This window comes from Pan troglodytes, chromosome 2 (assembly GCF_028858775.2).
Source record: "Pan troglodytes isolate AG18354 chromosome 2, NHGRI_mPanTro3-v2.0_pri, whole genome shotgun sequence".
NCBI lineage: Eukaryota > Metazoa > Chordata > Mammalia > Primates > Hominidae > Pan > Pan troglodytes.
In genome coordinates, this window is record NC_086015.1 from 187,013,669 (window position 1) to 187,027,844 (window position 14,176).

General features: G+C 43.0%; 1 protein-coding gene across 8 annotated transcripts in view; it reads right to left on the bottom strand.

The window, feature by feature from the left end:
* PARL (presenilin associated rhomboid like) overlaps positions 1–14,176 on the bottom strand; it is a 58,724-nt gene that overhangs the window by 5,921 nt on the left and 38,627 nt on the right. For 2 of the 8 annotated variants that reach the window (XM_016942377.2, XM_001135897.6), the window contains exons 5-9: positions 11,833–11,928; positions 9,911–10,060; positions 8,183–8,253; positions 1,346–1,447; positions 1,114–1,211 (exon numbers count right to left, since the gene is read on the bottom strand). In XM_016942377.2, the coding sequence (XP_016797866.2) occupies positions 1,114–1,211; positions 1,346–1,447; positions 8,183–8,253; positions 9,911–10,060; positions 11,833–11,928 (517 nt within the window). The remainder of the gene's footprint in view (positions 1–1,113; positions 1,212–1,345; positions 1,448–8,182; positions 8,254–9,910; positions 10,061–11,832; positions 11,929–14,176) is intronic. The other 6 variants (XM_016942380.3, XM_001135816.6, XM_016942378.3 and 3 more) reach the window with 4 other exon arrangements.

Genomic DNA, 14,176 nt, shown 5'->3' on the forward strand with positions numbered 1-14,176 from the left:
TTTGTATTTTTAGTAGAGACGGGGTTTCACTGTGTTAGCCAGGATGGTCTCGATCTCCTGACCTTGTGATCCGCCCGCCTTGGCCTCCCAAAGTGCTGGGATTACAGGCGTGAGCCACTGCACCTGGCCAGAATAGATTTTTCTTTTTAATAAAAAAAAAAAAATTAAGTTTTCCATTGTCGCGGAACAAAATAAAAACCAAGTAAGGGCAAAAGGCAACATTTATGTAAGAAAAGACAGGCCCCGAGGGGATCCAGCTCAACAGACTCATGCTGAAGGGTCTCCCACGGTCAGATGGACGCCAAGAGTCCTGACCGTGTTTCCGTGATACAGTTGCTACTAAGCACTAGTCTAGGCAAAACCCCATTGTCTGAAGCACACGTGGAAGGTCTTGTAGCCACAATGCCATTTGCTGTGACCCAAGGAAGCAGTTTAGCAACCAATTCCATATGGTGTGGTGGGGGTGGAAAGGGCTTATAGAGGTGGGTTTACAGCTCTGCTCTGCTATTGAAGAGCTGTTTGGCCTGGGGAAGATGATGTCTGAGCCTCAGTTTCCCATCAGTAAAATGGGAGTAGTAATAGTATAACATAAGGGAACTAGCTTGGTGCCTGCATACAGCGGGTACTCAGTAAGTGGTCCACATTGGTTTGCAGTCACCGGCCTCTACTCCAGTCATACAGAGTAATGGCTCCGCCAACTCAGCATGTCTAAACAGCACTGGCGAGACAGAGGTCGGGGTAGCAGGGTGGGACGCCAGGCAGGGGAGAGGAGGGCAGGAAAGTCTAAAGGGGAAAAAGAAGATGTCAGCACAGACTGGGGGCCAGGCTGCAGTCTTCTAAGAGGGGGCTGGGAATAACAGGCCAAGAGTTGGGGCAACTTAAGGTTAAGCGTAGGGTAAAGGCACAGACTGTCTATACAATGAGCCAGGTATGCTGGGTAAACCCAAAGCAAGCCATGTTGAGGTTTCCTCACCCTCCCAAGCCCACTTGCTTCTGCTTCCGTTGCATAGTTCAATGTCTCTGCCATGGGGATGGGGGGTAGGGGTGAGGCTGGGGTAGGAGGAGGGCATGACCCAAGGAAGCAGTTTAGCAATCAATTACACTCAAACTTACATTCCAAAAAGAGCTCCCCCAAGATGTGCCGCATGATCAAAAAATTTCCATCCCAGGATCATTCCTGCTGTATCCATGGCGATAATGGCTTTCAGGGCCTGAAAGGCAGCGAGAAACAAGCAGCACAACTTTGATTCCTCCAGCACTGACATTTCTAACTTAAGGGCAAGAACCCACTCAACATAAAAACATCACCACTATCCCCAGAACTGCACTTCATAAAAATACTTACATTCCCTGCTGTGAACGTGAACATCGGAAGGAAAATAATGGCAAGCCTCCCTTCTGGGATCTTAGTGCAGACAGCTGCGAGGACTGTCATGATGGCACCAGACTGCAAAGTAACACAGCAGGGAGAATGGGAAACTCAATATGCAACTGCTTAGTGGCTACAAGGTCTAAAGAGCAGCACATTTTCTAGAAAGCTTACATGCTGCACATTTTCTAGAAAGTTTACATGCTGCACATTTCTAGGTGAGCACAAAGCTTAAAAGCTTTCAGTTACTTAGGTCCCCAATAATAGGTGAAGGAACTAAATGTCCTTCACACAGTAATCGCTTGGAAAGACTGAATTTTTACTACGGGGCAGTAAGATGTATGTGCCTCATGAACTGCAAGGACAGTGCTAAGCGTGTCATGCGCATCTTTCACCTACGGCCTAGGAAAGAACTGCTCACACTTCTCTGACAAAGCTCCAACCAGAGGGAGTGAGCATGAATACGCCCAAAGAAACCTGCATGCATGAAGCATGTTTCATCTTAAAAAATTCATGTGAAATCTTTATTCATCTTCATAAAGAAACAAAACATTGCCAGTGTGGTGGCTCACGCCTGTAATTCCAGCACATTGTGAGGCATGAGGATCCCTTGAGCCCAGGAGGTCAAGGTTACAGTGAGCTATGATTGCACCAGTGCACTCCTGCCTGGGCAACAGAGTAAGACCCTGTCTCAAAAATAATAAAGGAATAAACTGATACACAGAACATGGATGAGTCTCAAAGTAATTATACAGAGTAAATGAGGCCAGGACAACAACAAATAGTAGTATATGCTGTATGGTTCCATTTGCAAACTAATTTATCTTTACTAGAAGTAGGTAAGTTGTCGCCAGGGGTAGAGGAGGGGCAGGAAGGAGTGACCACTAGGAAGCTTTTGGGATGAATGTGTTCATGATCTTGAGTGTGGTGATGGTTTCATGGGTGTCTACATGTCAAAGCTTACCAAACTTTAAATACGTGCAGTTTTTTGCATGTTAACTAGTAAACCTTAGTTGCCTGCTTTTTAAAAAGACTACATGGGGCTGAGTGCAGTGGCTCACGCCTATAATCCCAGCACTTTTGGAGGCTGAGGCAGGTGGATCACCTGAGGTCGGGAGTTTGAGACCAGCCTGACCAACGTGGTAAAACCCCATCTCTACTAAAAATAAAAATAAAAATAAATTAGCTGGGCGTGGTGGCGGATGCTTATAATCCCAGCTACTTAGGATGCTAAGGCCCGAGAATTGCTTGAACCCGGGAGGCAGAGGTTGCAGTGAGCCGAGATTGTCCCACTGCACTCCAGCCTGGGTAAAACAGCGAGACTCTGTCTCAAAACAAAACAAAACAAACAAACAAAAAAGACTCTATGGGAGTCCTCTGTACTATTTCCTGCAACTTTCCATAAGTTTTTAATTATTTATGAATGAGATGTTTAAAAAAAAAAAAGACACCTAAGAGCAAAATAACTTTTGAAAGAAGCCCCTATCATTAAAAAGAAAGGTTCCTACCTTTTCATATAAAAACGGTTGTTTCTGGAAAATAGCATCTACCTCTCTGAATCAATGTTTTCTTAATGTCTTCTATGTGACGGGTTGCTTCAGAATACAAGATTATCTTACATTTGGGGAATTACTAAAACTTTAAAGAAAATTATTATGAGTCCCAGAGATCTCAGATGTCCCCAGTCCCTCATATAACTGCCAAGTGGCCTCAACAGGGAAACAAGCTCGGGTTGCATTCTTAGAAGTCAGGGTAACTGCAAGATGGAAGGACAGCATGAACACTCCTCAAAAGGAGAACCCAAGAAGACCTGAATTTTGACCAAGCTGGCTTCTGTGCAAGAGACTATAATTGTAGCTGGGCACGGTGGCTCACGCCTGTAATCCCAGCACTTTGAGGGGCCGAGGCAGGTGGATCACCTGAGGTCAGGAGTTCAAGACCAGCCTAGCCAACATGGTGAAACCCCGTCTCTACTAAAAACACAAAAATTAGCCAGACATGGTGGTGGGCGCCTGTAGTCCCAGCTACTCGGAAGGCTGAGGTTGTGGTGAGCCAAGATTGAGCCACTGTACTCCAGCCTCGGCGACAGAGTGACACTTTGTCTCAAAAAAACCCCAAAACAAATCAAAATTACACGTTTCCCCAAAATGAAGCAAATATAATTTGATTAGTTGATATGAAAGAGCATTAAAATTCTATGAAGTTCTGCCAGGCACAGTCGCTTACACCTGTAATCCCAGCACTTTGGGAGGCTGAGGCGGGCAGATCACCTGAGGTTGGGAGTTCAAGACCAGCCTGACCAACATGAAGAAACCCAGTCTCTGCTAAAAATACAAAATTAGCTGGGCATGGTGGTGCATGCCTGTAATCCCAGCTACTCAGGAGGTTGAGGCAGGAGAATCGCTTGAACTTGGGAGGCAGAGGTTGTAGTGAGCCGAGATCGCACCTTTGCACTCCAGCCTGGGCAACAAGAACGAAACTCCATCTCCAAAAAAAAAAAAAAAAAATTCTATGAAGTTCTTCTAAACTACTATTCCATAGATGATTATTCTCCATCTGTTAAAAAAAATTGTCATTATCTGTACAATTCCATGGAACGCTGGTTTTTTTGTGATTATAACTTATTGTAATTATTACATATGTAGTTCCATCATCCTTCTAGAATTTTCTCGATGTGGCTTTTATATAAATTTAAATATTTATATGTCTGAATAAATCACAACTTGTTTTTTGACAAATATTTGGGCTTACTCCCATGCAGAGAGACTTTTTTCACTTTTTCGAGTCAGAAAGAAGAATTTAATGAAAATGAACCCTTCTCTTCTCAGAAAACGCTCACATTCATACACAGTTTAAGTACAGTGAGTCATGATCCAACAGACCTAAGAGGTGTGGGTCCATGGGCAGAGGTGAAGGTCTTTTGTTCTCCATCAATATTTTTATGTACTGGTTATATACCTGTAATCAATATGCACATCTGATTTTTTTTACTTATTTCATAAACATATATATATTTTTTGAGACAGAGTCTCGCTGTTGCCCAAACTGGAGTGCGGTGGCACGATCTCACTGCAACCTCCGCCTCCCAGGTTCAAGTTAATTCTCACACCTCAGCCTGCCAAGTAGCTGGGACTACAGGTACACACCACCATGCCCAGCTAATTTTTGTATTTTTAGTAGAGATGGGGTTCCATCATGTTGGCCAGGCTGGTTTCGAACTCCTGGCCTCAAGTGATCCACCCACCTCGGCCTCCCAAAGTGCTGGGATTACAGTTGTGAGCCACTGCGCCTGGGCTCATAAACATTTTTCTGTATCTATATAATCTTCAAATCTATCATACTTATGTTTTTTAACTTTTTTGGTATTATAATTTAAGTGAATCTGCTCCCTCTGCTTACAAAAGCTAAGTACAGCTAAAGACCCTGGGTGTTACATATGAAACAAATGTAAGAGGACTCTGAAAGGAAGAGAGAGGAAAGCAGACCAGCTAGGAAGCCTGAGATTCAATGAATGTTGTGGTGGTGAGTTCCCTGGGCTTTCTTTTGGCCTCATATCGATCATCTCTCAACATGTTCTCTCTAGTCAAGGACCAAAAAAAGATAGCCTAGCAAAAGAGACCTTTTAGACAATATTTAGAGAAACGGGTGCCCAGCAAAGGCTGAGCAGAGCCTAGACTTCCACCCTTGCCACACTGTAATGAGGCATCCCAATACGCCTAACAGGCGGTGTCAGTGGAAAGAAGCACCCTTGCTCCTCCTCGCCACAGCGACATTAGCAGAGGCACACTAGGTAGCCCGCACGCCCTCAGCTCCCATCCCTGCCCTGCAGTGACAAGAGCCCCTATCACTCAGGAGGCAAAGGCGGCTGAGTGAGGAACCTGGACGTCTACTCCTACACCCAGCAGTAATGAGTCACGGCACCCCCTCTCCTCATGAGAACAGTGTCAGAGGAAGACTACTGAAACAGTAGATTTCAATAAGATCCAAAGTCTCATCATATCCAAAATGATCAGGCTTCAACTGAAAAATCACTCATCATATCAAGAACCAGAAAAATCTCAACTTGAATAAGAAAAGACAATTGGCCGGGTGTAGTGGCTCACACCAGTAATCCCAATACTTTGGGAGGCCCAGGTAGGAGGATCACTTGAGCCCAGGAGTTTGAGACCAGCCTTGGCAACATAGGGAGACCCTGTCTCTACAGAAAAGTTTAAAGATTACCCAGGATAGTACCAATACAGTAATTTACAAACATATTTTAACAGTCCCATTCAACTTTTTTTTTTTTGAGATGGGGTCTTGCTATGTTGCCCAGGTTGGAGCACAGTGGCATGCTCATGGCTCACAGCAGCCTCACCCTCCTAGGCTCAGGCATTCCTCCCACCCTCCCACCTCTCCTGAGTAGGTAGGATTACAGGTGCATGCCACCATGCCCGGCTTAATTTTGAAATTTTTTGTAGAGATGGGATCTCACTATGTTGCCCAGGCTGGTCTCAAACCTCCTGGGCTCAAGTGATCTTCCTGCCGTGGCTCCCAAGTGTTGGGCCTACAGGCGTGAGCCACTGTGCCTGGCTGTCCCCTGCATCTTATAACATCTCACTAAACCAAGAGCACTAACGCTTTACATTTTGTAACAACACAACTTTGTTAATGGTGTTTTTTTCCCAGATTTCTCATTAAAAATGCCATTATAGCTGGTGATTTAATTTCCTTGAATTTTAATCCCAGATTCATTAAGATATTTGGGATAATGTTATCCTACCGTGGCGCTATAGGATGTTGATGACTGAACAGGAACTACCATGTCCACATTTCTTACCATGTGCTTCTTATTGTGCTAAGCACTCTAAATGTACTTGCTTTATGCCTCAGAAACAGATGGTGTGATCCCCATTTTATACAGGGAAACTGAAATTCAGAGAAGTTCAGTAATATGTCCTAGAAATCACACGTAAATAGCAGAACCAGGATTCACCCCCACTCTAACTCCAAATACCTTATTGCCATACTTCATTAATTTTGCACTCCAGTTTCTTATCTATAAGATGAGGACAACAGCTGTCCAAGAGCACATCAAAATGCCCTCGCAGGTCCTTTCAGCTAATTAGAAAGGTCTCTTCACTCTTAGAGCCCCCAAAGTCCTCTAGAGAATCCTCATTCCTTTCAGTGTGTATTAGATGTGTGTATGTTTTCTCCCCAGCTAAATTCGAATTCTGAGTCTCTGATTCATCCTAGTGGTCTTCACTGCCTTCATATATTAGGTGCTTAGCTGTTGAATGAGGTAGACAATATGATTCGAAATATATAAATTATATCAGAGCGAAATTTTATAAAGAAAATAAACATTCCACGAAGGAAAAAAAGGGGGCTTAAGAAAGCATGTAGTCATAGGACAGAATACAGGCCTCACTAGGAAAATTAAGTGTAAACAAATTTGGGGAACATACAAATTAGGGAATGGTTATTTTACATATGAATTCTTTTCAAAATTGAACCTTTTTAGAGTTCCTTTAAATAGGAAATTCCCTATTTGAATGCATTTAAATGAATTAGTATTTATGTACAAACTGAATGTGTAAGGAAATATTACATAAAGATTTCCATGTGCCCAGAAATCTGCCATTAAACTCAAAAGACACTTAAAAAAAATTTTTTTTCTTTGAGACAGGGTCTTGTTCTGTGAGACAGGGTCTTGTTCTGTCACCCAGGCTGGAGTGCAGTGGTGCAATCTCAGCTCACTGCAACCTCTACCCGCTGGGTTCAAGTAATTCTCCTGCCTCAGCCTCCCGAGTAGCTGGGATTACAAGCATGCACAACCACACCTGGCTAATTATTGTATTTTCAGGAGGGACGGGGTTTCACCATGTTGACCAGGCTGGTCTTGAACTCCTGACCTCAAGTGAGCTGCCCACCTCAGCCTCCCAAAGTGCTGGGATTACAGGTGTGAGCCACTGCACCCAGCCTCAAAACACACTTAAAAAAAAATTTTTTTTTTGAGACAGGGTCTTGCTATGTCACCCAGGCTGGGGTGCAGTGGTACAATCACAGCTCACCGCAGCCTCAACCTCCTAGGCTCAAGCTATCCTCCTTCCTCAGCCTCCTGAGTAGCTGAGACTACCGGCATAAGCCACCACCCCCAGTTAATTTTTTAAATTTTTTTGTACAGATAGGATCTTGGTATGTTACCCAGGCTGGTTTCGAATTCTTGGGCTCATCCTCTCACCTTGGCCTCCCAAAGTGCTGGGATTACAGGTGTAAACCACTGCATCCAGCCTAAGAAAATTTTTTTTAAGCAGCCAGAATAGAAGAGCTCTGAGGGCAGAAGCCTTTTTTGTTGTTGTTGTTCCCCACTTTCTAAAACCAACACAAATAATCGTGATCATCTTGCTCACCGGCTGTATCCCCAGGCTCTAGCATAGCACCTAGTAGGCACTCCAATATTGACTAAATAGGAGGATAAAGTACCAGATTCAAATCTATAATTAGAATCTTCCAATACTGGATTAGGCTCTCTGGTTTACAAGGATTGCACACTTACTGTTCTGAGATATACTCTGCTCTGGTAAACATATATATATGACCAATGGTTAAAAGCTACAGCCGGACATTTACAAAGCTTTACAAATGTATAAATTCTAAATTAGTCAACTGTATTGTTTCAATGTTAATTTCTTGGTTTCGATGTTAGTTTACAGTAGGGTGAACGGTATATGAGAACCTCTTATCAATTTTACAACATTCTTCTAAGTCTAAACTTATTTCAAAGTAAATTTAAAAATTAAATTAAAAAAAATTTACAATAGAAATACTTACTGCACCAAGTGATGGTCCATATCTTCCTGTGGCAACTTTACCCACGTAACTGACAAAATTGGAAATAACACCTGAAAAACGAGTCACATTACAATAATTTAAGTGAGGTATAAAAATGGTTTACTTTTTTTTTTCTTCTCTTTTTTTTTTTTTTGAGACAGAGTTTCACTCTTTCGCCCCGGCTGCTGAAGTGCAGTGGTACAATTTTGGCTCACTGCAACCTCTGCCTACCGGGTTCAAGTTATTCTTGTCCCCCAGCCTCCTGAGTAGCTGGGATTACAGGCGTGCGGCACCACATCCAGCCATGAAAATGGTTTTCATTTCTGATTTCTACACAGATAAACAGTGTCGGGTTTCAATCTGGATCACTGTGAGGGTACAGGCATGAATACTTCTCCTGCCTATCATTTCAGCAACTTTACAGGGGATGAAAAGTCTGACCTGCCGCATGATCTGCTGAGCGACACAGTCATTCACTCTACTTCACAGTTACCATCTTCCTCAACTATAACATGAAGACTCATTCCCAAGAGTATATTCTCTGGCTGTACTCCAGACACACGAAATCAGAATATCTGGGGTGGGACAACAGACTGGATGATCCCGTAAGTCTCTTTGGCTTCAGTGCCATTTGAGTCAACGTGGCTCATTTTTAAAAACCTCCTATGGAGCAGGAATTAATGTATCTGAAACAGACCCTCTGTAACTACAACATAGCTAGCGCTTGGGAAAGAACTATACACTTATCTTACAAGCCAAACACAATGCTCAGCTTCTTTTTTTGAAGGACTAGATACACATAAGTATTCGATGAACACTAATTAAGCATCTACTCTGGGGCTTGTGGTAGATGCTTTTATTTAGTCCTTTCTTTAACCCCTTGTCATGAGGAGGTAAGTATCATGAGGTTTAGTCATTTTTGCAACATCACTCAGCTGGTAGTAGAAATAGGATCTGAACCTGGGTCTATCGCCAAGCTCAGTGTTTTTCACTACATCACAGCACAACTGCCAGATATACTGTTTCTAAATGTAGAGATTTTAGAAATTAATTTTTATATTGTATTAAGTAAGTACATTTTACAAACAGAGAGGTAAGTAAAATTTGACCAACTGTCACGTTAGCAGCATCTAGGGACCTGGATTCATGCATGAGAATTTCCTAACTGAAATAAGAAACGATACCATCTTCAAGACCATGGCTAGGGAGTGGTTCCGTGCTACATTCTTGCAAAGAAGACAGAACAAACTCACTCTTGACAATCATATTGTATAGCTCTGATTTAAAGCTTTCTGTGAACTGAACACACTGGGGGAAATGAGCTTGCTTAAGGTTATTTAACAAAGACCCAGGAGATTGAGGCAGCCGGGAGGTCTGGGAACCACTATCTATAAAATGGAGGGCCTAAACTAATGAAATCAAGGCCCGATGAGATTACAAAAATGACGTGCTTAAATTCTACACTAACCCTTACTTAACTCCTGTTTATCCTAACTTAAAATTAAACATACCCACATAATTCATATGTAAGAGGAAATCAGCAAAATGAACAGAAAAGGCAACATCTCCACCAATCTGTGGCTCCCTTCTCTACATACACTGTGAGAAACAAATATGTTCTGAGCACTCACTACGTGTAGAATATGGCAGTAACCATTCCCTTTGTCCGTTTTGCAGATAGCTTAGAGTGCTTATACTCTCAAAGGCCCCGAGATTAAAGCATATTACCTGCAGATAGGTACACTGCCATGAACTGCTCTTGACCCAGAATGTTCACTATGCTGGAAGAGAAGCTCCACAAAACATACATATTTGCTGCCATGTGAAATAAGGAGAAATGACTGAATGTTGACAGCAACATTGGAGAACAAAGGACCTCTACAAGAGAGAGAAACATAGTCTGGTAATCATGAAACACACAGCCAATAAAAATTATCCATTTAAAACTTTTAAAATTAGGCCGGACGCAGTGGCTCACGCCTGTAATCCCAGCACTTTGGGAGGCCAAGGCAGGCAGATCACTAAGTCGGGAGTTCAAGACCAGCCTGGCCAACATAGTCAAACCCCATCTCTATTAAAAATATAAAAATTAGCCAGGTGTGGTGGCGCACGTTTGTAATTCCTGCTACTCGGGAGGCTGAGGCGGGAGAATCACTTGGACCCAGGAGGTAGAGTTTGCAGTGAGCCAAGATTGAGCCACTGCACTCCAGCCTGGGCCATAGAGCGAGACTCTATCTCAAAAAAAAAAAAAAAAAAATGTATGAAACAAATTAAACATGGAAAACAAAAACAGCTATTTTTAAGACTTTTTTTTTTTTTTTTTGGAGAGAATCTTGCTCTGTCGCCCCAGGCTGGAGTGCAGTGGCACGATCTTGGCTCACTGCAGCCTCAACTTCCTGGGCTCAAGTGATCCTCCCACCTCAGCCTCCTGAGTAGCTGGGACCACAGGTACATCCCCCATGCCCAACTAATTTTTGTATTTTTAGTAGAGATGGGGTTTCACCATGTTTCCCAGGCTGGTCTCGAACTCCTGAGCTCAAGCAGTTCACCTGCCTCAGCCTCCCCAAGTGCTGGGATTATAGATGTGAGTCACTATGCCCAGCTTAAGACATCATTTTTAAAAGTGACAAAAAGCTGTCTTAATAAATCTCTTTTCTACTTAGTAAGCAACCAATAAAAACTCTCAGTTCAATGAAAGCAACTTGTCCTTATGGCAAAAGTTGATTAGAAAAAAATAAGCAGTCTGGGCAACATGGCAAGACCTCATCTGCACTAAAAACAAAAAAAATTAGCTGGGCATGGTGGCATGCACCTGTAGTCCCAGCTCCTGGGGGCTGAGGTGGGAGGATCACTTGAGCCTGAGAAGCAGAGGTTGCAGTGAGCCAAGATCATATCACTGCACTCTAGCCTGGGCAACAGAGCAAGACCCTATCTCAAAAAAAAAAATAAATAAAATAAAAAGTAAATTGGCCGGGCGCAGTGGCTCACGCCTGTAATCCCAGCACTTTGGGAGGCTGAGGCGGGCGGATCACGAGGTCAGGAGATCGAGACCATCCTGGCTAACATGGTGAAACCCCGTCTCTACTAAAAATACAAAAAAATTAGCCGGGCGTGGTGGCGGGCACCTGTAGTCCCAGCTACTCAGGAGGCTGAGGCAGGAGAATGGCATGAACCCGGGAGGTGGAGCTTGCAGTGAGCTGAGAGCACGCCACTGCACTCCAGCCGAGCCAGGCAGATCACCTGAGGTCAGGTGTTCAAGAACAGCCTATCCAACACGGTGAAACCCTGTCTCTATTAAAAATACAAAAACTAGCTGGGTGTGGTGGCGGGCACCTGTAATCCTAGCTACTAGGGAGGCTGAGGCAGGAGAATCACTTGAACCTGGGAGGTGGAGGTTGTAGTGAGCCAAGACTGCACCACTGCACTCCAGCCTGGGCAACAGAGGAAGACTCCGTCTCAAAAAAAACAAAGAAAAAGAAAAAGAGAGGTGAGGTCCCTGTCCTCAGTGAAGGAGCTTACAGCCTATCCTCTGCATTTTGCTTGTAGCTATTGATAGGTAACTCGTCTTTTTTACAGCACTTCCATTAACTAATGCATATTTCTTTCATATTATTTCTACCTTAAAATAAATTCACACAAGTTAGACTTACTTGAGGCTGGATTCGATGTGAAATATCTGATCATTGTCCGCTGCAGAGAAGGTACTCTCCATAAACAGAATACAAGGACATTTGCAGCTATAATACCTACAAAATAAATATTTATAATTTAGGGAGGTTAAAAATGAAAGCAAGAAAGTCTGATCTACATTACCCCCTTGTAAGATTCTTCCACAATTATGTAAGAGTACTGTATACCTGGGGGATAGGGGGTGAGCTAAAAAAAAGCAAGTGAAATGAATGCTTTTTAAAGTATCAGCACTGCCTAGGGTTGGTAAAGTCACAGAATTCCTGGGAAATTGTAAATGCTCTGGGAGCTAACTTCCTTTCCCTAGATCCATATTTTACTTCTTCAGAACAGCTTACTTTTCTCAATTATAATCAGATCAATAATTTATTGTCTATAATAGCCAAACCAAAGACAGAAGTAATATACAGAATTAGGTTCTTTGGCCAAGAGTAGAAGAGCTAACGTTACTTCTTTTTCCTCAGGGCATGGTATGCTTCTTAAACTTACTGCCGGCTTATGGAAACACATGGGAGTCATCTGTGTAGGTGAAGGTCAACATGTCTGAGAAAAATACTCATGTGATAGGAATTCAGGGATAATTTAGAAAACCTCTGCAACTGCTTCTAAAGTCTGTTTACATGTGGGAGTTGGCTGACTTTCCTTTTTCTGTAAGTGTTGATGTTGTTAGTACTACTATGAAATTGAGGTTTGTTCGATAATATAATTAACTTGTTACATTTTAGATAAGAAATTAAGTTATTATTGAAAACTACAAACTTCAAAAAATATATTGATTTTATGAATTGCCACAACTCCTTCACATAGCAGGTATTCATCTACTTGTTGAATTAAAATAATTTAAACATTTGTCATTCCTCCAGTCTCTGTAGGCAACAGGCAAGTAGCACTTTCACCTTCTTCAATGCCAATAAGGACTGATTTCAATAACATACTGGTAAGAGGATTTACTTTAGAAAATATTCTTTGTCTTGTCCCTGGCAGCTGCTACATCTCAGTGTTACCTGTGGCTTCCGCAGTTGCTCATTCTGTAAGGTTCTCAGCTAGCCCCTGGCATTTCTAGTCTGTCCAGTTTTTGCTCTCCCACTTGAGAGGTGGGAAAGGAAGCTACATTTTTCACAGATCTTAAGACATTTTTTCCATTTTAATATCTGAAATCAGGATGCATCTTATAACTGGTAGCATTTTTTCTTTCTCCATAGTACATTAAATAAAATTTTACTGCATTTTGTTGAACTGATTCCATCAGTTGTATCAGATGTCTCACTAGCGGGGACTGTGACAGCATTATACCACCGTTGGTAAATAATTACCCAGAACTCTTTCAAAGATGGTGAGAGGGACAGCATTTATGCAAAGATGGGAAAAGGGATCATACACAAGGCAATGAAGAGCGAAGAGCACTGTGTACACCTCCCAATGTGGAGCCTGGAACCCTGGGAAGGGCAGGCGGGCAGAGCCTCCTCACAGGGACTGGAGTCTTGGGAGGTTTATCCTATAGGAAGAGAGCAGTGATTCGTGTTGCCCAGGATTCCTTAGTTTCCTTTGGGAGAGTTAATCATCTTTACTACCCAGAGTGCACCCTTAGGTCTAGGTTGTCATACCCAGTGATTGATATCTTAGGGTAAAGACGACCTGAGAATGGTCTGGCCATGATCATAAAGATCGGATTGCTATGATCATGATCAGTCAGGGCTTTGGTGTTTTACTCTAATTGTGGTTCAAGGCAAAGAGAGCAAGATGGGGTCCCTGATCCTGCCTACTAGGCTGAAAAATGGCAACGACTACTCTGCTTCCTCTGTCAGTTCCATGGGCAACTTCCTCAAACCACGGACACACAGCACACCCAGCTTCTGGAAACCACAGGCACCACAGCACTGTCAAGACGAGGATATGTTTCTGGATAAAGTGATTACAATAAAGGAAAATACATGAAAAAAAATGAAAGATAAAGGCCGGGTGCGGTGGCTCACGCCTGTAATCCCAGCAGTACTTTGGGAGGCTGAGGCGGACGGATCACCTGAGGTCAGGAGTTCGAGACCAGCCTGACCAACATGAAGAAACCTCGTCTCTACTAAAAATACAAAATTAGCTGGGCGTGGTGGTGCATGCCTGTAGTCCCGGTTACTCAGGAGGCTGAGGCAGGAGAATCACTTGAACCCAGGAGGCGGAGGTTGAGGTGAGCCGAGATCACGCCATTGCACTCCAGCCTGGGCAACAAGAGGGAAACTCTGTCTCAAAAAAAAAAAGCAGGGGGGAAGATAACCAAAGACATTGAGGTTAACAGTAGACAAAGAGTTAACACTG